The sequence below is a fragment of the Portunus trituberculatus genome, chromosome 44 (assembly GCF_017591435.1).
Source record: "Portunus trituberculatus isolate SZX2019 chromosome 44, ASM1759143v1, whole genome shotgun sequence".
Taxonomy (NCBI): domain Eukaryota; kingdom Metazoa; phylum Arthropoda; class Malacostraca; order Decapoda; family Portunidae; genus Portunus; species Portunus trituberculatus.
In genome coordinates this window covers 24,928,066-24,952,480 of record NC_059298.1, presented here as the reverse complement: position 1 = coordinate 24,952,480, position 24,415 = coordinate 24,928,066, and the positions used below count along the sequence as shown (strand labels likewise).

Genomic DNA, 24,415 nt, shown 5'->3' with positions numbered 1-24,415 from the left:
TATTAATAAAATAACAGGTTTGCACCCTAACCTGTTATTATTCATTAAAATATTCGATGTTTATTAACTATATATCCTTTTCATAGACAGAGAAGGAAACCTGTATTAGGTAAATACATAATCTGTCATATATCAGAAAATTCTTTAGGTGCTGAATCTTACCGCGTTGACACGTCGTCTGCTGGCGGCGTAACATCTTTTGATTAATATTTTTCCTTTTTTAAAAATTGACTATTCAAAGAGTTTCTATCAGTATTAAAATTAGAATGTAACTCAATAAAGCTATTTGTTTTATTTTCATCTCTTTTGATGAAATTATAATTTATATTCTTTTTATTAAGAGGCATAATTAAGTTATGAAAATTATTTAAATTGATACTTTCATAAAACAAAAAGCTCCGGATTGAATTAGTATGCTATTTCTTATGATTGTAAAATTAAGGATAGAAGATATTGAGATAGTATATAAACAAACATTTCAGGAAGTGTATCACCTAAGAGAGAGTGACAGTGATGGCGGACGTGGAGGATGCGACGGCCCCCGGGCTCGAGAATGTGACCCAAGGATCTTTCAATGATTCCCAGGCAGCCGTTAACGGGACGGGGAAGGTGCCGTCCACACCCGAAGGGATGGCCCTGGCTTACGGCAGCCTGGTGATGATGGCGCTGGTGCCCATCGTGTGTGGCGCCTTCCGCTCCGTCAAACACCAGCAGCAGCAGAAGGTAACAGCTGCTGACTCGTCCCACCTCTCCCCTGGCCTAGGCCATGCCCTCGCTATACCACGGGGTGCTTTATTCATGCTGCACACTCCCCTGCATTTCCCAGTGCCATCACGCCCCGGCACTGCGCTGGTCAGGGCACCACTCTCCGCCCGGAGGTGTGTAATGCGGGTCCTGAGGTGCTGCCGCCCAGGGGAACGTTAGGCATGTCATAGGGTAGTTATAATTCAGACCGTGACCGCAGCAGTAGGCGCTTAAGTGCCATGGCTCAAAGCCGCGGCTTGGCCCTCGTGTGAGTCGCGGAACAGCGGAAGTGGTACGTGGCGTTATTTTGATAATTTGTTTAGGTGTTCTAGAGCAGTATTCCTGCAGGGTAGTTGCTACCCTGGGACATCATTAGCACTATTCGCATTTCCTTCAAAGACTGAAGAGACTAAAAAAATTAGTTCTCTGTGGTTTGAGGAGCTTTGTGCAAGAGAGTGTAATGACGTTCCTTGTAACCACTACATGAGAACACTTCATAATGTTGTGTTTTTATGTATAATTATTCCACACTCCCGTCCCACCAACCCCAAACACGCATGATGGGGTGGCTGTTAGGAATCGGGAGTTTTTGATGGTGACAGGAATTCAGTGAAATGTGTCGAAAATCTACGGGAATTTATCTTAATATTCCAGTTTTTTAACGCAACTTAACCTAATCTATCGTTGCGATGAGGCCTGTGTCTCTCACCTGGTTTACTCACCTGGTTAGCCACCCTTAGCTCCCAGACCAGAAAAATACAATGAAGAGTAGGAAAAAGGGTACGCCAATCAACTTTAGATGTAGATTACTGGATGATTGTAACAAACTGTAAGTGGACTGGAATGTGTACCCATTGAAACTGTTCAGAAATGCAGGATATATTATTGTGCAGCAAACAGTAGCACATGTGTGTATGCATATTACTCCACAAAGTCGTACAGAATGTCACCTAAATGACTGTGAAGGGCTGATTTGAAGGATGGCAGCGAGTTCAGAGCAACAACATGGTCAGGCAAAGAATTCCATAAACGGACACACCGGAATGAGAAAAATCGATATCTAAGATTCACTGAACTGTACTGGTGAGCTAATTTAAAATGGTATCCACGAGTATGTGCATGTGGTGTTGTGATGAATAATCTTTGGGAGAGATAGAACACTCAGAGTGGAAGATCTTCCAGTACTTTATTATGTCAGCACGAGTAAGGCGTCCACGTACAGAGTAGAGGTCAAGAGCTAACAAACGCTCTTTGTAGGACAGTCCAGTCATTCCGTCTATGTGTCGAGTCCACGACCTCTGAACACTTTCTAGCATCTTTAGGTCTCCAAGATAACATGTGTTCCATAGGCATGAACAGTATTCTAGTAGTGGTCTTACATGTGTAATAAACAGATTTAGCATAAAATTCTGTGATCTACAAATAGTTGCTTTTAGTAAATTTGCTGCCAGACCTGCAGCCTTGTTAACTGTAGTTTTTATGTGCATGTGGAAGCGTAAAGAAGTGTCAACCAGTACACCAAGATCCTTGTGGGCATTAACCTTTTGTATATCTGTACTATTGAGTGAGTAGGTGTTATATGGGCCTATGTCTTGCTCAGGAAAAGTGCCTCTGTTGAATCTCAGTGTGACACACTTATCTATATTTAAAGAAAGCCCCCAGGAGTTTGATATTCTATATATAGAGTTGATATCACGTTGGCAGTTAGATATGTCAACAACTGTGTGGGTGTGCGGTAAGTTACCCCATGCTAAAACATGAACCTAACCAAGAGTAAATGTAACCTAATAAACCGTCAAAAATTATATTGTTATGCCTCACTGATGAAGAGATTCTCAGGGTGATGGACGTGCAGTTTTGGTGCTTCGTTAATAAACGCCTGGAATGTATATTACATCTTTAATATTGCTATTGCTAAATATTCCACATAGTGACTTTTTCCTGCCAAACACTGCCACTGTGCTTCACCTCCTTCCACTGGAAACCCATACTAACAGATGACAGTGGGCCTCTATCAGAATGTTTGACATGTCTCCTTAAAACAAATGAAAAGTGTAACTGAACTATGGTGGAAAGCTATCACTGGTGGTCTCACGAGTGGCAATGTGTGATTGGAGAGATCAGTTGTATAGATACTACCATGATATAAATCCTAATGTGTTGCTACCCACAATTCTAAGTCATAAAGAAAAGAAAATCATTTCATTGTTTACTCTTGATTAGTGCAGAGCTCACTGGACTTGGAAAATCTTGAATTTTGTCACACTTGAGTGCTATTATGCTATTATGACCATATTATACACATGCCACACAATATCTCTATGTTTACTGCAAGGTCACTGACCCTTCAACATGATGTATGAGTTTGTGTTCGTATTTGATACAGTTTAGATAGAAAGCTGTACCCAAAATTTATCTGAATGTTGGATAAACTCGTGAAAGGTTCTCTCCTAACAGAGTGTACTGTTTGTTGCCACCACTGTACTATGTGTATAGAACTCTTGCTCTCTCTGCCCTCCTTAGGACAAGTGAAAAACAAAAGGGTAAAAATAAATTAGATTTTAATTATATAAAAGTAACAAAAATATACTTTCTCTTCTCTATTGTTGGTTATGCCCTCTTACATGGAAATATACTGCTATGAACACTCCAGTCACCTACCCTTCCTACCACTAACCTAACTAATCTGACACATGGCCTACGTGGGGACTAGGGACAATGGAAACTCGACTGGCAATCTGGGCATGGAGTGTCCCTCTCTCCTCCTTTGTTCCCTCACACATTCTCATCTCTCTCTCTCTCCTCTTAATTGGGGTCTCCAGATTCAGCAACACACATGGAGGGGGTTTAGACAGGCAAGGGTTGGTCTATCTGCATTAGTGAGGACAAATACAGGTTAGATACCCGGTCTAAAGGTTCCGTTTCATAATTGTATGAGAGTGAAGAGTATAAGGATTTCATTGTGGATCTTTAAAAAAAGGATCTCAATGCATTCTTACCTGCCACAACCAGTACAAGAGAAAACTTAATACAATGTCTACAGAACTCAGTCTCAAGATATACATATAAAGTTTTGTAGTCTTCCTACACAGGCTCAGATGACTGCACTATGTTGAATTGAGATTTTAGGGATCATTTGCATGGGTGCCAGTATGTTGAAGGAAAGCCACACCTGTTAACAGCATAGTGTATTCCAAGGTGCTCAGGGATGTGTCATTAATTAGTACACAACCAATGTTTCATGTACATCCTCACTCTTCTTGTCATAAAGCAATGTATGCTGCAACCAAGTATGTGTTATCCAGGCTTCATCTGGACAAACTCCCAGACAGGTGTACAGATTCCCATGCCTTGATAGGGACCATAGAACAACTTTTGAACAATCTGTGTGTGTGTGTGTGTGTGTGTGTGTGTGTGTGTGTGTGTGTGTGTGTGTGTGTGTGTGTGTGTGTGTGTGTGTGTGTGTAATGAGTTACTAAGCATTGTTGATGTGTTGCAGGCTGCTGGAGAGAAGGTGGACACCATGACCTCAAGGGATGCTGCCATGTTTCCCATCATAGCATCAGGGGCTCTCTTTAGCCTATATATCATCTTCACGGTATATATGCCCCCTTCTCTCTCTCTCTCTCTCTCTCTCTCTCTCTCTCTCTCTCTCTCTCTCTCTCTCTCTCTCAGCATGTTACATATTACAAACTATAATTTCAACTTGTGATAAATATATGATAAATCCTGATGTATAACAGCTCTACTATGTTCAGATTTGTTTAGGTACTCATGATTCATAGCCAGACTACCTACAATAATTATTTGAGTTGATGAGCTGTGGGTTAAGAAGATGTGTTGTGTGTGCATTGCAGGTGTTTTCCAAGGACTACATTAACTTGCTGTTGTCCTCATACTTCTTCATCTTGGGGGTGTTGGCACTCTCCCATGTCTTTGGGTTTGTATTATTGCTATTCTATTAACTCTTTCTGTCAAAATGATATATAGTTGTGCTAAAAGAAAAAGAAAAAGGGAATAAAAGATCTGTATCAAGTTCTAATGCTGTACAAAATTGATCCTCATAGCAGTTGTAATTACCCACAGGCCAATCATCTCGGGTCTGGTTCCAGCCTCAGTGCCCTTTGAGACCTACCACCTTCATCTCATGCGTGGGGATAAGGAGAAGAAGGACTACATCATCAATTATGGCTTCACCTCATATGACCTGGTGTGCCTCGTGGTGTGCTCCATATTAGGAGTGTGGTACCTCTTGAAGAAGGTAGGTTACATTCACCCTCTTTTTCTCTCCATTCTTTCATTACGAGTCCTGTTCATTGGAACTCCTTTTTGGGAATGACCACTACAAATGAACATGCATATGCTTGTCACCTATGTGTTTATTTCTACCTGGACATATAGTAACTCTTTTAAGGAGATTGCACCTGCTCTTGCCCAAATTCCTCTACTATTCACATTTCCTTCCTTTTATTATCACCTTTTCTGTTTTGAAGTATTCTAACAATATTCACATTTTCCAGGATGCCTTCCTCATCCATTCAGCAGGTGAATAAACCACCTCAGGGCACTTTACTTTCCCACTTCCATCATTCTGCTGTTCATTCCTTTATCCTCATACAATTAGTGGACCTTCCTGAAGCACTTGATATGTTCACCACCACCTACTCTTTGCACTACAGGCACTTTCTCTGTTGCTTTGGTCTTCATTTTGTGAACCATTTTTCTTGTGTGTGTGTGTGTGTGTGTGTATATATATATATATATATATATATATATATATATATATATATATATATATATATATATATATATATATATATATATATATACTGTATTATAATGTAATGAGAGAGTAAAAATGAAGGGAATAGAAAAAGGCACTATATGATAACATACAACTATCAACACTGATATATATATATATATATATATATATATATATATATATATATATATATATATATATATATATATATATATATATAGTGTCGACCGTGGAAAATCGGACAGTCCAACGAACCGGTACAATTCGGACCGCCTCATTCTTATTTACAATAAATTCATATATAAATTTCTTTTTGAAGTTTTGAGCATTTCACGATAGAAAGTAACTATTTTCACATTTCTTGTGCAGGTCTGATAAAAAAAATTGATACAGGAAAGAAATTACAATTATATGACTGAAAGCACTGAATAGTAGCCAAAAAAAAAGTGCGGCAAAGTTTGTTTACCAAATCAGCGGTTTCGGTGAACTTTGTTCTGGCGGTCAGACGCTATCCTCTTCCAAATTGATGATTATAGAGTGTTTTACCTCTACTTTAACATGATTTCATCAGCAATACTTTATTTAGCTTCGTTTTCTCACAATTAACGCTCACTTTTTGGTTCAATTTACCCGGTAAGGAAAATGCGGCGAAATCGAACCGGTAGTTTTAGTGCAATTGTTTATATTTTGAGAATATGCATTAATATTTTGCCCTGTGCCATCTTTGGCTTATAAAGGGGATTGCTTAGACTCATTATATACCCAATAATGATTATTAGGATAATTAGGGTAATTTAGGAAATTTTTAATGAAGACTATAAGCCTATAAAGGACTTCAAAAGCTAGGAATTGTCCGCTCACACTCTCTCTACAGGCTAGCGAGCGATAGCGAGCTCAATAATCTATAGAAAAATGAATGTGGAAACCAATGAGCAGTATTTTTATACAAAAAATCAGCTCCCTGTTGCTCGCTAGCCTGCAGAGTGGGAAGGAAAATTAACGTGACCAGTCTTTTGACACCCTGAGCCTATACCCTGTTTTTACTCAGCTGATCCTCTTTCGTCTGCTAGAGTGCCCATTAGTAATATATATGCATATAATCTGCTTATTATATGCTTATGTATCACTTCATAGGGACCTTATAAAAGTACCTTTCACATTCAGAATAAATAATCTTCTTACTGAATACAATAACTTCAAGTGTTACACCAAAACATTGGCTAAAGTAGCCAAGTAAATGAGTAGGCTATGTAGTCTATGAGTAACAGTTTTTTGTTCTACACTGTTTCTTGCCATTGATTTTGTTATTTTGAATGTGAAAGGCTCAATGTTTATGAAATAAAACTTTTTTTGAGGAATTATATCCATTTATATATATATATATATATATATATATATATATATATATATATATATATATATATATATATATATATATATATATATATATATATATATATATATATATATATATATATATATATATATATATATATATATATATATATATATATATATATATATATATATATATATATATATATATATATATATATATATATATATATATATATATATATATTATTTATATATATATATATATATATATATATATATATATATATATATATATATATATATATATATATATATATATATATATATATATATATATTTTTTTTTTTTTTTTACATTTATAAAGGGTGGTTCAAATTACCCCATGGGTGGTTCAGTTTACCCCGGGGGGGTTCACATTACCCCAATTTTTTTTTATAACTGTGAACAACACATCACTTCAAAGCTGAAGAATCTGCTATGAATGTTTTTTTTTTTTTTTTTTTAGTGATTTAAAGGCAATAACTTATGTATGTTTTCATAAAATTTTTGTAAGTTTATCTTAATAAATGTGGGAACAGTATCAAAGTTTGTCAAAACCTGGTCCAAATTACCCCAGTCGACACTATATATATATATATATATATATATATATATATATATATATATATATATATATATATATATATATATATATATATATATATGTATATATATTGATATTTATATATTATCATGTAGTGCCTTTTTCTATTCCATTCATTTTTACTCTTCTTTCATTATACATTCTTAAGAACCTTTTAGGTTTCTTCTTTGCATAGTCTGTTTTGATGTCCATGTGCCTCTATCTTTGTATCAGTACTCCATGAATTGCAGTACCATAAATCTCATGTATTTTATCAGTCTTCATACAGCATTCAATATTCTAATCACATTATAGTGATTCACTCCAACCTAAATCATGTTGCACACATGTTTTTCTTTACAAACTTGCTTGGGGGTAATTAATGCCATATAATATTTGAGGAAATTGTACAACAGTAGATTTTATGTCATACCATCATACCTGACAGGCTCTTAGAGCTTAGTTTGTTATGAGGAGAAAATAATGAATACATAACCATGAAAATGAGTATATTTTCATATCAGCCTTGAACCACTAGAGAAACTATCCTGGAATAACATATAGAATTGCAGGAGAAATGGCTCAAGAGGATGATAGTGGACTGGTGTATATTATAGAGAGGATCTATCTGCAATAAGCTAATGCTAGGATATTTCAGCACTGGATTGCCAACAACCTGCTGGGGCTAGCCTTTGCTGTTAATGGTGTGGAGTTGCTACACCTAAACAACATCCAGACTGGAGCACTGCTACTCGTTGGTCTCTTCATTTATGACATCTTCTGGGTGTTTGGCACTAATGTCATGGTTACTGTTGCCAAGTCTTTTGAGGCTCCCATCAAATGTAAGTAATGCTAGTACTTGATTTGTTTGTTCTTTTGTCTCTGGGAAATGATAAAATTTTCCAAGTAGAATAAGTTCAGCTGCTCAATAAAAATCTAACTTAAATATCAAAGTAGATTTGTTGATGTTGTTTTCTCTGTGACAGTGGTGTTTCCTCAAGATCTGCTGGAAAAAGGCCTGGAGGCTGACAACTTTGCCATGTTAGGCCTGGGAGATATAGTTATTCCTGGCATCTTCATTGCCCTTCTCCTACGTTTTGATCACAGGCAAGTGTATCATATAGAGAAAACTATTGATCTCTTGGAAACTATGTATTTTAGTTACACATGACAGGCAAAACTCTCTCTCTCTCTCTCTCTCTCTCTCTCTCTCTCTCTCTCTCTCTCTCTCTCTCTCTCTCTCTCTCTCTCTCTCTCTCTCTCTCTCTCTCTCTCTCTCTCTCTCTCTCTCTCTCTCTTGTAACTTGTTGATTGAAGGGAGACAGACATTGCTTGTTGATTCTGGAATGAATACTATTTGTTGATTGTTACATATTGATTTGTTGGCAGGGTCATATTCACCAATTCACTATTTAGAATATCACCATAATAAAAGGTTCAGGGATGTTTTTTTGGGTACAGTATTATGCATTAATATGTATTGTTATTTCATTATAAGAGTAAGTGCAATATACACCAAGCTTTTTAGATGAGCTTGTAGGCCTGATAGGAATACAACTGAAGGAACATATGAGATCATAGGAGCATTCATAATCACAGGAGTAGTGATGATTTTACACAAATGCCAACTTTCCCATAAGGAGAACACAGGTGCCTCAGTCTCATCATGATCAAAACCACTTCATGTCGCTGAACGGTCAGCCACTACGGTCATTTAGATAATGTAGATGAGTGTCTCTTAAACTCAAAACAAGTAACTATAGATAAAATCTTTCAGAATTTCCATGTTCTTGGTTATAGTATTTATAATCTTTGTATTTAAAAAAAAAGTCTACATCATACACTGTACTGTTCGACTTAGTTCAGTCTTGTCTACTCATTTCTTAATCTAAGCCCTCTTGTCCTAATCTTTACTTGTGTTACATCCACAGCCTGAAACGTGGGTCCAACACCTATTTCAATGTAACTTTTGCTGCCTACTTTGCTGGGTTATTGTTGACCATCTTCGTGATGCATGTGTTTAAACATGCCCAGCCTGCACTTCTGTACCTGGTACCTGCCTGCCTCTCTGCTCCCGTCCTTCTGTCCTTAGTCAAGGGAGACTTCAAGGCTCTCTTACAGTGAGTTCAAATTGCATTCTCTGAGAGATATTTATATTTTTTTGTATACACAGATAGGTGATAGCTCTTGAATGGAAAAGCATTTCAGATTAACCCCTGAAAAGACTGGCAGTGGTGGTGATTTTTGTCTTGTTAGGACCGGCTATCCAGTACATAATGTTGAAAATAGCCTGTATTCGCACAGACCTTAAACTGAGTTTATAATGAAAGAACAAATTAACATCTATAGATTTGCAAAATTTGTAGATGTAGATTCCTTGAATTTAAGATGGCAACTCATTGCCCAAGGAAAGAACCAAGAATTTTATGTCAGCATCTCAAGTTCTAAGAGAGGAGGAATTACAAACCTCCAGAACTAAAGTGGTCACCAAGTTTTTTATCATGGAGATGAAGATTGGTCTTTTCTCATGAGGGATAGACAAGGCTAAGAGTAGTAATGGAGTTTTGAGGGTGTTGTGCTTTGCTTGGATTGCTTGATAGTAATTGAGTGGGCTTTTATAATTTTTTTTAGCCTTAACTAGTATCTAATTGTTGTAAGAGAAAGATAAATAGCCTGACATTTCTTTATTGATTTTCATGACAGCATAAGTGGTACGTTTAAAGCTTAGGGCAAGAGTATGCTGAAATATGGCATTAATTTTGTTTTCATTTACCTGTGTGTGTATCAGGTATGAGGACCATCCCAGTGATGAGGAAGGAGAGGAGAAAGAAGCAGAAGACAAGAAAACAGGAAAAAAGGACAAGTGAGGTGAACAGGCCAGTTTCCTGAACACCATTGCTGCCCTTCCTCCTGGGCAGGTTGTGATGGCTGGAGCACAATTCAGCATTTAAGTTTTTTCCTCTTTCTCCCCATGTTATCAGCTTATATCATTGGTAATTAAATTGTAATGCTATCTTTTCTAATTGAAAGTTTGTCAAGTATTCTTTGGATGTTACAGAAAAATTGGTTTATTTATTTTGTCAGTTTTATCGAATTCTCAACATATTTGCTCTGGTAGGGATGTGCAGTAGGATCTGAGTTTTTTCCTTGCAGCAACTTGATAGGAAGTCATCCCATGTTTTCATACAAGGAAAAAACATCACCTCAGAAAAAGACTGAATTAATTATATTTTTATATTTCAACTTTTTATCCAGGTGAAGATAATATTTATGATGTTTTGTCTGCTTTTTTTTTTTTTCCCAGTATTAGAAGATTGCTTCATTACATATTCATTATTCCATTTTTGTGGTGTCATGAAAATGTGGATTAGACTGCTATTTTTGTAGTACTTTTTTTTTTTTATTATTATGGATAATTTTGTGGTGCAATTGTGTTACACTGGAAAACAGAAGTGTAAATTTATAGGTGATCCTGATGGTCATTATTGAAATGGTGTGTTAATGAGCAGAGTGATATGTGACTCAAGTTGGCTGGCCTGTGGTGTGAGGTGGAGAGTGCTTGGCCAGCCTGTACCATGGAGTGTAATTGGTTGACAGACCTGCATAAAACACTGCAGGTTGATTGGCATGCTATATGAAAGCAGTGTGGCTGAAGCTTGCTGAACTGAATCTTTTATTTGGGATGTGGAATATGGCTGAGAATGGCTAGCCTGTAGGATGGAGTGAAATGTGACTCAGGCTGGCTGGCCTGATGTGTGGAATAGAGAATAGCTCAGACAGGCTGGCCTGTATGAGCCTTAAAATCAAGAAATGTAAAAATTATGAAGACCTTCTAGTGATTTGAGAATGAGGGAGAAAAAGAGATAAGTTCTGCAGTTTTGCATTCTGCACTTATTATTGAAGCACAAGAGGAACATTGTAATATTTCTTGAACACCATCAATTTTAAAGAAAAGTTGCTGTAATAATAACTAGGTCCATTTCTCAAATATAGTGTGAAAGATGTCTGAGGAGCATTGGAAGTTTGCTATTTTCATGCTTCTGTATATGAATTTTTTTGAGTTGTAAGAAATTAAAAGGTTCATAGAATACATATTTAAATTGACATTCCTTGTTTGAAATTTAAGGCTTGAGGCAGTGCATATGCATACAGCTGCAGGAAAAGTTCCTGAATTATTCATGTAAAACAGAAGGAAAGTACAAGACTCATGTGTGAGTGGTAGAAACAAGTAGAAACCTTGATTAATTTGTTAGCTTGGTGTATGTTAAAGACATTTTTATGAACTCCTGGTATCATAGCCCTCAAGTTTGAACATAGATGTGTCAGACTCAAAGATTCAGAAACTTCAAAAATCATATGACAGGTGAACAAGGTATTGTAAATAGTACTGCATTTGAGAGGAAATGAACATCACATAGGATGGAAGGTTAGAGCAACCCTTTAGGGATTTAGCTCCTGATAATGTCAGACATACTAGAACCATCAAGCATGTCATCATCATCAGCATAGCTATAATATGAATCAGGTAAATGAATCTTCAAAACTGAGGCCTATGGATTTGGTAGGGTCCCTCCTATTGCTCTCAGAATCTGCGTCTGTGCTTGCATCTTACCTGGTCAAAATCTTGCTTTCTTACTTGAAGTTTACCTATATTCAGCCAGTTCCTAAAAAGGATAACTGCTCTAATCTCTCAAACTACTGTCCCATTGCTTTAATTTGTTTGTCCAAAGTTTTTAATCTCAATAGGAAGATTCTTAAATATCTATGACTTCACAATCTTCTATCTCGTTGCCATTATAGCTTCTGTCAAAGCCACTTTACAGGTGATCTAGCTCTGACTCTTGGTCATTCCCTTTTGGAGATTTTGGTGAAACTTTCACTTGTTAGGCATTTAAAAAGCTCTTGATAGAGTATGGCACAAACATTTGATCTCCAAACTACCCTTTTCTGTAACTTCATGTTTCCTTTCTGACCATTCAATTGCTGCTGTGGTAAATGGTCACTGTTTTCGAAAATCTATTACAATGGTGTTGCTCAGGGTTCTGTCCTGTCACCCACTCTTTCTATTATCAATATCTTCTAAACCAAGCTTCTTATCTACTCTTACACTTGGTGATACTATCCTATACTTTTCCATCTCTTTTTTAGAGATGACCAACCCCTCAGAAAGTAAAAAAATCATGTAAGAAAGCCTGAAACCCCCTGACTTCTGATTTCTGTAAAATTTCTGATTAGGTTAGAGCAAACTAAGTATTGTTGAATGCCTCAAAACTCAATTCCTATATTTATCAATTTGATACAACCTTCCAGACAACTATTGCCTCTTTAATGATACTCAACTGTTTCCCTCTTCTACTCTGAACATCCTTGGTCTGTCTTTTACTTATAATCTCTTCTCTTGCTGAAACAGTTTTTATGAAGTTAGGCATTCTGAATCGTTTCTGCCTGTTTTTCTCAAACCCCATCAACTGCTAAATATATACAGGTGCCTTATCTTCCCATGTATGAGGTATTCTTTGTATGTATGGGGAGTTGCACCCACACAATTTTATTAGATAAGGTGGTATTAAAAGTTTTTCATCTTATCAACTCCTCTCCTCTGTCTTTAGCCTTTTTCTTACTACCCCACTCTTACATTTCTTGCTATCTTAAACTGTTATTTTCATGTCAACTGCTATTCTGATCTTGATAGCTGCATGTCTCTCTTCCTTCTGTAGCTTTGCTGCACAAGACTTTCTTCATTCTCTCATCCCTATTTTGCCCATCTCTCTAACACAGGAGTTAACCAGTACTACCAATCAGTGGAGACCCTCGCTAGCAAAAGTTTTACTTACACTCTCAATGGGAGTTAACACACAGCTGCTTACATCTGGGATTTGTTTAATTTTCTGGCTAGACCAGCCAGGAAATCCTCTGTCGGTCTGTCGGCTTCCTTCTTGATGGAGTTGGATGGGAACCAGTTCAGCCAGGATTCACTAAAAGTAGAACCAGCCTAAGGGTCCCCAGCCAGTTTAGTAGAGCGGCGGTTAGCATTTTTATGACAGGTCGCTACTGTGTCGCCTTTAACTTTGAAAACTCCATCCCAATATATGTGGTATTCACCAGCTACCCTCTATCGTTTCCTCGTGGAACCGCTGTTGTGCCAAATAACCCCCGTGTCAAAATTTCTCCGTTGTCATTCACATGTGCACAACAGATGCGCTCTACACCCCTCAACTATCTTTGCTGAAACTCTTGTATGGAAGGATCTGTGAGGCTGATATGCTGACCAGCGTAAGCACGATCACCATATCAGTCACCAATTGTCATTATGAGTATGACCTGTGTTGTGATTCACGAAATTCGGAGCAAAGCGGACTAAAGAATTCGTGACACGAATTCTTTAGTCCGCTTTGCTCCGATCAACTGCACGCGCCATCTATCATATTTCGCATTATTAAAAGATTATTTTGGGCATATTTTCCGCTCAGCCAAAATAGTAGGAGAAAATATTTTATTGATATGTTACCAATATCACCATGTGTTATTAAATATTCAAGAAAGACGGTAGTTTATTAAGATTTTCAGAGTGGACATGAACATCGTCACATCGGAGGTAAAGGGCCGACTTATTTTGGAAGGCCCTGCAGACAGTCCAATTAGTCAAGAGTGAACATTTTTTGCTGAAATATTACCTTTCCTTAATCAGCCGAGAGAAACGTGGTATTTGTAATACATATATATATATATATATATATATATATATATATATATATATATATATATATATATATATATATATATAAAGTGAATGCATGATGATATACCATGTCCTTATCGTGTAGAACTGCTGTGCGTGTGCGAGTGTGCGAGCAGCATCGAGGCAGGGGTACTCTGAGATTTTAAATGCTATTCGATAAATAATAGATTATATGACTATTGATAATACGTTATATACACTTAAAATGACTTTTTTTTTATGAAAGAGGTGACAACTGGTCAACGGCAAAAAGAAAAAAAAAAAAAAACGATCGTTGCCAGTCCCCATAAAGGTTCGATTATAGTTAGCCAAAAGAAAGGGATAAATGTCTTGAGGCCCCGCTCTTAAAGAAAGTCAAGCCATAGGAAGTTGGAAATAAAAACACAGGTAGGAAGTGCAGAGTTTACCAGAGAAAGGTATGAATGATAGAGAGTATATACTACTTGCTCTGATATTGGGATATCATCCCAATAGATCCTTCTATACGCGAGTTTTAGCTAAGATAACTGCCACTGGTGTGGTGTCATCCGGGAGAAATTTGAACCGGGCAGATATTTCAACTTATTTGGCAGGACACGCATTTTTCTATGGTCAAATAAGAAAAGTCATCAATTAAACCAAAAATAGGAGGAATGTTGTTAGAAAGCCTTTTTATAAATAAATTAACATTGACTGTACTATTATATACAATAAATAGATAATCTTTACATATGGTATATGTATAGAAAAATAAATAAATAAATAAATACGCAGAATTGGTTTATTTATATCGTCATTGAGGAATCCAGCATGCTGCAGCGCTGTTGCCGCGTCACATGCAGTGAAATTATGACATCAGGGAGCACCACGTACGGCCTGCAGGATCTCCAATTCCTAAAACAACATTCACATTGTTTGAATACATTCGTATGAAATATCACTTTTTAGAGTTACTGCAGGAGAAGAGGTATCTATGGAATCCATCTTCATTGTTTAAGTTTTGGTGCATGCAGCGGCAAGCAAGTCAGCACCCTGCTCTCGCTCATGTGAACGAATACTTTCGGGTGAAACCTGCTGGTTGCTCCGGGTAGTTGGTGTAGCCCCGTGTAAACTCACCTAAGAAAAGGAATTGATTTAATAAATGTTCCAATGTGTACTCTAACCAGTATAATGTCTAGGTATGATTGTTGAACAAAAAATTAATATATCGGTAAAACGTTGCTCAATATATTCCAGTTATCCCTCGCCTCGATATCTGGTTATTTGAGAAAGGCAAAATTAATGTCTTCCCCCAGCTTCGAAAAAGGCAGGCTAGATCCTCTGAATTACCGACCATGTCAATGACTTGCATTACTGGGATTGGAAAGCATATATCATCTGCTATTGTCGAGTACCTGTTAGACATAAATTTAAAGCTTGTGATCGGTATCCCGCGCAAGAAGGCTTCAGCCTTCAGGAGCAATTGTAATGGTCACTGTAATGTTTGTGATGATCTGTAGCGTGGAGTCATAATTAAGTGTCAATTAATCATTCACTCTCTCACTGTTTTCCCAGGGACGTTAACATAAACACACACGTAAACTTGCATTATATTGGTTGAAATATACACCAAGACAGTCTTCGTACACACAAGTTTTAAGCTCCCAGGCAGTCACCACAGAAGAGTCGTACGTACCCTGTCCGTGCGATTGCAAGTCCTCCTGTGAGTCACTCGATCGAGTGTCTACCTTTGTCAACAGTATCTCACTGACAGGGTGACTGGTTCGTGTATTTAAGAATACTTTCTAATGGATTTATGACATCGATCAGTTAAAGGGTGCTACCATAGCGTGAGGTCTACCTCAATATAGTGTGGGGTCTGCCTCCCGTTTCGACTATAGCGTAAGGTCTACCGCAGCATCGAATTATGATATAATATTGTATGTGTATTCTATTTATTTGAACCTTATATTATCATGTATATATTTATATAGTATTTATGTTTATATTAAAGACAGAGGTAAAAATGAACACGCTATCAAATACAATACATATATTTATTTTAGCGATAAATTCTTCGTATATCTTCTATAGAAATGACACGAATAGATCATTGGAAGTTTTCCTCATCATATTTCAGTAAAAATAATCAAGATGTGACGGGAACAACTGACTACCAAAACCTGGCATTTTCTTGAGAATAATCATTTTAACATCCAACCACGATCGCTCAATTCCCTGAGTGTGGGTTCCTGTCGCTGGATCCACACAATATTAGCACGTATTAATGTCCATTCTTTTGTAGTGTCCCTTTCACCAGTCTAAAAGAAAACGCGTGCGGGGAAATCCCCTAAATTATGACGGTGTACTGGTATAAACATCGTTCGTCATTTATTGATGTTTTTTTGTTCGACGCACATTTTCTCACCAAGCTATCATCTTGTTTATGATGGTCAGTGAAGTTATGCACACACAACATTAGTGCTATCAAAGAGGAATTTCAATGAGAACGACGTGGACAACCTTGAGCAACAGGTGTTTTACCAAACTATTTCCTAGAGTGACAGAAACAGACGTCTCACACAGTCCCGGGGAAGTGTCACCTAACTAGCTAGTGTTACTCGTCATCCGCAGCTCACCTTCACTCCCTCGGTGAGCTCACTACTGAGTAAAGTTTGTTATTGCCGGTTCGTATCATGGGTGCTATTGTCATTTGGATTATCTCACTGGGAAGAAATTACCTACAGAGTTTTTGGGCAGTTTCCCTTTTAAAATTAAGAGTTTGTATAGTTGTCAACTTGTCAGTCTTTGGGTGGGACGCACACTGGAAACGTGTTAGTGAAATACATGGCCAAATCACATTGAATACCTGGTGTTGACTTCCTTCCTAACCTGTTACATTGTTTGGTGACATGAATACGAGATTTAGTGGTGTAAAATCTAGTTAAAAGATAACATTCATTATTCCAAGAATTAGTAATAGAATGTAAAGGAAGCAAGTAGAGAAAGGTACTTATAGTGACGAGACATTATTAGTTGACTTAAACTAACCTCCACTTGAAATCAAATCATAATTATAGTTTGATTGATATGTATGGTGACGATGTTCTGCTTGGGGATTTTAATCCCCAATGGTTCCCTCTCATTATTCAAGCTATTGGATCATCATTCCAATATTCTAAAAAAAGGAGCTCCAGCTATCTGCCCAGTACGTCTTTCTGATGGTTCTCTGTGCAGGACATGTACTACAGTAAAAATGGCTGAAGCTGTTGCCAATAAATGTTCCTCCTTTCACAAATATCAGTTGTGTTCTGCAGCATACCAAGTTTAATTCTTCATTGATGTTATAGTGACTTCTAAGTATCAGTGTTAACACTACCATGGAACCTGATGAAATATTTCCTCTGCTCCTCCATTCCTGTTCTTCTCTTGCCTTACCCCTGTACCCTATTTTTCAGAAGTCTCTCTCAGGGAATTTTACTAACCACTTTGAAACATTCTAATATAATCCCAATATTCAAGAAAGGTTCTTGTTTCACTGCTCTAGATTACAGATCTATAAGCTTAACATCTAGACTCTAGGATTAATTACTCAACATCTCAACTATTTTGAAGTTAATAAACTCTTCTCTCCTCACCAATTTGGTTTAGGATCTTGCAGGACAGTTGACTACCAAGTTTTACTCACTTATAATGTGACTTGCTGGCTTGACATTGGACTAACAGTGAATATATCATATTCAATCTCGTTAAAGCTTTTGATACTGTTTAAGTTACTTGTTGTTAGTGGACCTTTATTAAATTGGAATACTGACTTCCTAAGCAATAGAACAATGAGTGTTTCAGTGGTAGGTTCATCTAGTAAGTGTAAGCCAGTTCTCAGTGGTGTACTCCAGGGTTCCATTCTGTCTCCCCTGTTATTTCTGGTGTATGTTAATCACTTGCCTCCTTCTGTTATTAGTGAATGTAAACTTTTTGCATAGATGACTTAAAGCTTTACTTCAATATTTGACATGATTCCTGTTTGAGCATGGCAATGGATGCATCTAGCTGTCAGAGAAACATAGTCACTATATTGTTATATCAAGCTTTTGCAGGTCTTGCGATGAATCCTGAAAAGTATGTAGTTCTGAAGTTTCAGCATGGATCAATAGTGTGGAATTACATGGGTCCCCTACAGTCCTATACTATGCACCTCTCTGACCTAAAATTTGCTGATGCCCACAATGACCTAAGTGTTATAGCTGATGGTTCTCTTCATTTTCATAAGTACATCAGATTTATAGTTAGTAAGGCAGCTGCAGTGTCTGTAAATATCCTTAAAGCTACTCTTTGTCAATCCCCTTAATTTTTAGAGTATGTTGATCTTGTATAAATCTCACATTCGATCTTTATTTGAATTTGGCTCTCCCCATTAGAATTCAGGTTACATATTGAACCTCTGTTTTCTAGAGTCAGTTCAAAGGAAATGGACAAAGCAGATTGAGGGGATGTCTGAGTTGCCCTATAGTGAACGACTGGCCGCTCTGGACTTGTATTCTGTTCAGGTTTGTTTACTCCAAGCAGACACGATTAAATGTTGGGCAATATGCTCTTGTATTCATCCTGAGGACTTATCTGTTTTGGTTCCAGCAGTTAACACTCAGGGACACAGGTCATATTGCCTAACTCATACTCTTCTCTTGAATGATGTAAACACTTTTTCAGTTTGAGGTGTGTTTTTGTGTGGAATTCATTATCTGATAGTGTAGTTTGTTTTGGACTCTGGGTGCCTTTAGGGTGGCTTTGTATTCTGCACTTAGTCCTTTGTTATTTGATTTTATTGAATAATGGCACCCATGAGATATTGCACTGCCACTTGCTGCATAAGGCACACAACTCAGTCCCTTAGAAAACTGCAGTGTCATCAAAATCAACCTAACATTATGGGACTGGCATACCTGCAGAGTTGGCTACCCAACATTTTGCAAGACCATTCTTCCATCTATGGTTACTATAAATCACAAGGAGTGGTCTACCAGATTAGAGTACCAAGTAAGAGGCATTCTTATATTACATGTGAGTCTTCATTGCTGCCTGACAAACTGATGTGTTGGTCTAGCCATTAGAGGGATTGGTATAAGTGATGTTTGGTTAACATCATTGTGTTTTTATATCAGTGATCTTGCAGAGCTTTCCAGAGCATAGCTTTACACCATAGCTTTGAGAAGCAGTTGTGACCTCACATCTTTGTGATCCTGATTTAGCTACTTACTTTTTCTCAAACCCATTTTAATGTGTTAAATGTATTTTGGAAGCCATTTGACCATTTTGTATCCTGACATTGTACTTTTGTTTTACTTGTTTGTTTATGGACAGCTGAAACTCTTTGAGAATAGTCTTGAAATACATAAATGCATTTTTATTGAACTTGCAGTATATATAGTGTGTTGGAGTTTCTGCTTCTGGTTCATCATGGCAGTGATGCTTGATGCAGCAGCCATTGAGGTACCTGATGGCACACCCAGGGATGTAATGAAAGCACAGATTAAGCTCAGGTGAGGATCATTGATTAGATCTTTACCTATTCAATAAACTTTGCCAGTAAGATTGTTGACCACCATGATCCCTGCAACAGTTTTGGTAACTAAATGATTTGAAGATAATGCATCGTATCAAAGAAATTTATTTTATTTTGTTAGTTTTTTGTCATGTAGAAATGCTATGCTTTCTTTTGAGTTCTCTTGCATTTTTCATGTGCATGTATTTATGTGGTTGTGTTCATTTGTAGTAACAGTGTGTGATCATGTTATTCTGTTTCTGCACCTGCCTTTATTTAATCAAATTTTTGTATGTCCTTTTGCATGCACTAAATCCATCTTCATTTCTTTGTAACTAAGTGTCTCAGCATTGCCTCAGTTTTATTTTCTATATGCTCTCATGTTCATCCATCTCGCTTTGAGTGTGGCATGCATGCACCCACTACTGCATGTTCTGTAAGTACTTTGCTGATTTATGTTCAATAGGTGTGAAGGTACATCAATTTTGCTGGAGCTGGATGACTGTGAGGCTATGAGTGTGGTGTTCCTGGCACTGCAAGGAAATTTGCTCGCTCGTCATGGCTACAGGCTTTCCCAGTATCTCTGTCGTGGCCAGGCAAAGGTGACCATGTCCTCTGAACAGTCAATGTATATATAAATAATTTTCTACTATGTCAGCTATGTCAAAATATTATTTTGTTTTGAAATTAATTTTATTTAAAATTGTTAATTTAAAACTAATTGTATAGTTTTCACCTCATCTTATTATTTATTAAATTCAGGAGACTTTTGAGCAGTTGGTGGAGTTGGCAGAGGAGGGAGGAGGTGGAGGTGTGTTGGTGGAGGCACTGTATATCATTGGCCGCTATGATTTACTGGAAGATCAGCTTGGATTGCCAGTCAACTTTACTCTTCATCAGGTGACTAAAGATTTTCCCTAGTATTTTAGTTACCATTGATATGGTTGTTTTATTGGACAACAGCAAATTAAAATATGCGATCATATTTCAGTTCTTCAAGAGAGAAATTGGAGGAGTAGAGCCTGATAGAAAGGCTATGTACTGTGTTTGTGCTGGTATGGCCCAGGAACAAACTGATCATCTTTTAGCCACTCGGTATGTCTATGATTGTAATACTGCCTCTGCTTCTCTGCTTCCTTGTCATTGTCATCTTGTTTATACTTGAAATTGTAATATAATAGATTTGATCTGTTGTCAACATGCCTGGCAAAGTGTCAAGATACCATTACATGTTACTTTCTTGATGGTTCCTTCCCTGTTACATTTTGTAAGTGATCCACTACAGTTTATATATATATATATATATATATATATATATATATATATATATATATATATATATATATATATATATATATATATATATATATATATATATATATATATATATATATAGTATATTTTTTTTTCCATTCCACTTGTATGCTCCAGCCTGTCATTATAAAAAAAGAAAAACAAGGTATCATGGTATTGACTTGAAGGATGGTATTGTAATATAGTAATCTGTTATTTTTCTATGTAAAATAATTATGATTTTGTTTCCTTAATTCTCTTTATATATTTCATCTAGAGGAATTTTTCAACAAGAGAGAGAGAGAGAGAGAGAGAGAGAGAGAGAGAGAGAGAGAGAGATTCTTAAATTGTGTTAAAAATCTTGAAATATATGGGAAAATATCAGTAGATATATCAAAGAAGACTTGGGATGAAATTTTGAGTAAGGTTTGGGAAACAAAGATATCAGGAGAAAAATTTGATGTTTTTGACCTTAAATATTAGCAATTTGTTAGCAGGTAACATGAAATCTATCTCTCAGAACATTAATGATGATTATGGTAGAGGAGGAATTAATTCAATTAATTTGTGTTAAAGCAAATTTCATGTTTGTTATAATGTCTACAAAAGTGTCAAAGAAAAGATTAGTTAGTATGCAGAACAGGGATTGTGAAAGAAAGGGCTTAACTTGCTATTAATAACAATTTTACACCTGATTACATGAGCTGAGCTCTTAAGTACTTTACCATAAAAAATATGTTAGTAAAAAAGCAATAAACTGTGCAACAAAGAAATTGACTTGGTAAAGCCACAGACAAATTAGACTTAACACCTAAGATTTTCAATCAATAAAAGTATCCCAGCACTTTATACACAAATTGTATGCATTGTTCTGGCTGTAAGAGATGGTATATGTATAATATACCTGATGTTTTTGTGGAAAGAATTATACATATTCCATTTAATTATTTTTTCCACCAGACTAGAAGACTGGTGCTGTTCAGGTCCTGGTCGACCCCTTGAAGAGACCTTTGTGAGGAACCTCACTGGAATTAATTACCATGTGCTCCTCAATCAGCTGTATCAAGCTCTCTTAGCAGAGCAGCGAAACTCCCTGGCTTCCTGCCTACAGCCCTTTATTATGCGTGAGTTTGTATCACCAAGATCCCTTCCTTTTTTATCATAATTTTGAAAGGCTCTATACATGCCTTACTCAGCTTATGGCAATTTCTAGCAACCTTTTTTTTTACAGCTTCAGATCTCAAGATCTTCCTGTATCTCTTTACTCCAGTTTTTTTTTTTTTTTCAGTTGTCTTCAAAAAGTTCTGATCTGCATTTAAATTTCTCATTTCACTCAATCACTCATAAGCATCCCTCCACATTGACCACATTTTGCCAGCTGTAGGCTCTCTTTGTTTCCTCTTCTTTAGACTGACACAGTGATGTAACAGCTATTATGCTGCTCATGACTGAAGTCTTTGAAGTTCCTGACTTATCTTCCTCTAGTGTCCACCAGGTTTCGTTGGTTTTCTTTGTCTGATTTGGCATGTATGAGAGAAGGAAGGAGAGGAAAAGAAGGTTGTACATTTATTATGTGTCCTAAAAGAGAACTGAGAAAGGGTAAGGGAAAGAAACTTAGGAATTATGCAAATGAATATCTAAGGGAAAAGGAGAGGGAGAAGGGTACTGCTATTTGGAAGTATAAAAGGAAGGGTTGGGAGTAGTGAGTTATCAAATGTAGTAAGAAATTGATGGAGTTAGTGAGAATGGGGAGTACCAGTTGATCTATGAATGGAAAAAGGTTGCTCCTTATAAACACCTTTTTCCATCATAAAGTGATCCACAGGTAGACAGAGAAGAGGAATGAAAGTGGTGAAGAGAAGAGCCTGGTTGACAATGAAGTTGTGGTTGGGAGACTGAGGAAGAATATGGTGAATACCAAGGTAATCCACACATATATAAACTGTGAATGCATTGATATCTACTCCCTCTTTCTCTCTTTATTTTTCAGGTGTACACATGGATTATCTTGTACTGACAGGAAGTATATGCAGCTATCATCCTCTTAGTACAGCTAGTCTTGCAGCGACTCAAACAAACACTCCTAACTTTTTTTATGGAATATTTCACATTAATCAGACATTCAAACAATGAAAGTTACTTTCAGTCCTTCCATTTGCTTGCCAGTTAACAATGCTCAGGCTCTTTTAAGATGTCTCACTCAAAGTTTGCTGTTCTTACCTTTAATTTTTGTGATGTATACACTCCACAATTTTTAGTTTGATGTCAAATGTGCAAGGCAGTGATCTTGTAAATTATTGACATGGGAGGCTGACACTATTGCCTTGCCAAGGATTCCCAAAATTATGCATAGCAGAAGAATGCTCTTCTTTGAGATTGTGATTCTAACATAAATGAAGACAGCTTGCAGAGTAGGTTTTAAAAGAATTTTTTCAAGATGTGTTGCTGTTCTTCTCTTGAACAAAATTAAGATTATTAAAGAACTTATCAGAGAAAACAGTAATCTGAATCTGAATATTTGATTTTCAGTGCATCATAGTTGGTGCATAACATGAATATCAATAAATGTGAGGAAATGGATTTGCAAGACAAATCTACTCTCATTCTCCCTCTGATAGGTCCTCCCAGTCCCCCCCGTACTTCAAGATCATTCTCTGAGGATTTGTCACCTTATGAACGTGATGTATACCCACTGCCCACTGGTTACCCACATGGCCTCTGTGTTATCATTAACATCAAGACCTTCATGAAACCCAGGGGAGTGGAAGATAATGTGAGTTATCATCTACAAGCACTGTTATCATCATTGCTGTCTATAAATTAGAAATAGCTGGCTTAATTTTCCTGTGTAGTTCTCTGTAGAGTTTATATCGAAGAGGCGGTGGTATAGTGGATAAGGTGGTGAGCGTGGGATCGGGCAGACGTCCACGCGTAGATTCGAATCCCACCACGTACAGCCTTAAACACTTTGCCATTTGTCAAGTGGTTTAAAATTACCTGGGTATCATGTCACCATGATACCCAGGTTCTAGGTGGTTACACCCAAGATGAGCTTGGGTGGTGATATAGGCCCTAATATGAGTACCACTATAAATAAAATTGCCTGCGCCACTAATGGGTGGAAGCTGAACAGCGCCTCCCATACACTCTTCACGTGTGCCTACAGGCGCTATAGGCCTTAACGTAAAAAAAAAAAAAAAAAAAAAAAAAAAAATCTTACTATTAACACTTTTTACTCCACTGTGATCAGACATGATGAACTTGATCCTCTCATGCACCAGTAAGTTTAATAAGTTTTCTTTAGACTACCTCTTTTGTTGACAAGCAGTCATGGTCATCCCACATAGCATGCAAAATTGATTTAGAAATAGTTTTTTCTTTTGAAACTCCTCAATAGGCAATAGGCTACTCGTCCAT

General features: G+C 36.9%; 2 protein-coding genes across 12 annotated transcripts in view; both read left to right on the top strand.

Annotated features, from left to right (window-relative positions):
* Positions 1 to 484: 484 nt before the first annotated feature.
* Positions 485 to 11,557, top strand: LOC123518806 (minor histocompatibility antigen H13-like). The gene is made up of 8 exons (XM_045279819.1): positions 485 to 723; positions 4,244 to 4,342; positions 4,602 to 4,684; positions 4,831 to 5,005; positions 8,128 to 8,311; positions 8,456 to 8,576; positions 9,401 to 9,589; positions 10,258 to 11,557. Exons 1-8 carry the CDS (start codon positions 514 to 516, stop codon positions 10,334 to 10,336), a joined length of 1,140 nt encoding a protein of 379 aa, XP_045135754.1. The 5' UTR covers positions 485 to 513; the 3' UTR covers positions 10,337 to 11,557.
* Positions 11,558 to 16,516: 4,959 nt separating this feature from the next.
* Positions 16,517 to 24,415, top strand: part of LOC123518818 (caspase-8-like) — a 37,153-nt gene continuing 29,254 nt past the window's right edge. For 2 of the 11 annotated variants that reach the window (XM_045279845.1, XM_045279843.1), the window contains exons 1-8: positions 16,517 to 16,818; positions 18,619 to 18,713; positions 19,583 to 19,703; positions 20,172 to 20,307; positions 20,468 to 20,605; positions 20,697 to 20,800; positions 21,959 to 22,122; positions 23,617 to 23,771. In XM_045279845.1, coding sequence (XP_045135780.1) covers positions 19,621 to 19,703; positions 20,172 to 20,307; positions 20,468 to 20,605; positions 20,697 to 20,800; positions 21,959 to 22,122; positions 23,617 to 23,771 — 780 coding nt within the window. In that variant the 5' untranslated portion in view covers positions 16,517 to 16,818; positions 18,619 to 18,713; positions 19,583 to 19,620. Of the gene's footprint in view, positions 16,854 to 18,618; positions 18,714 to 19,582; positions 19,704 to 20,171; positions 20,308 to 20,467; positions 20,606 to 20,696; positions 20,801 to 21,958; positions 22,123 to 23,616; positions 23,772 to 24,415 lie in introns of all 11 variants that reach the window. The other 9 variants (XM_045279844.1, XM_045279842.1, XM_045279839.1 and 6 more) reach the window with 7 other exon arrangements.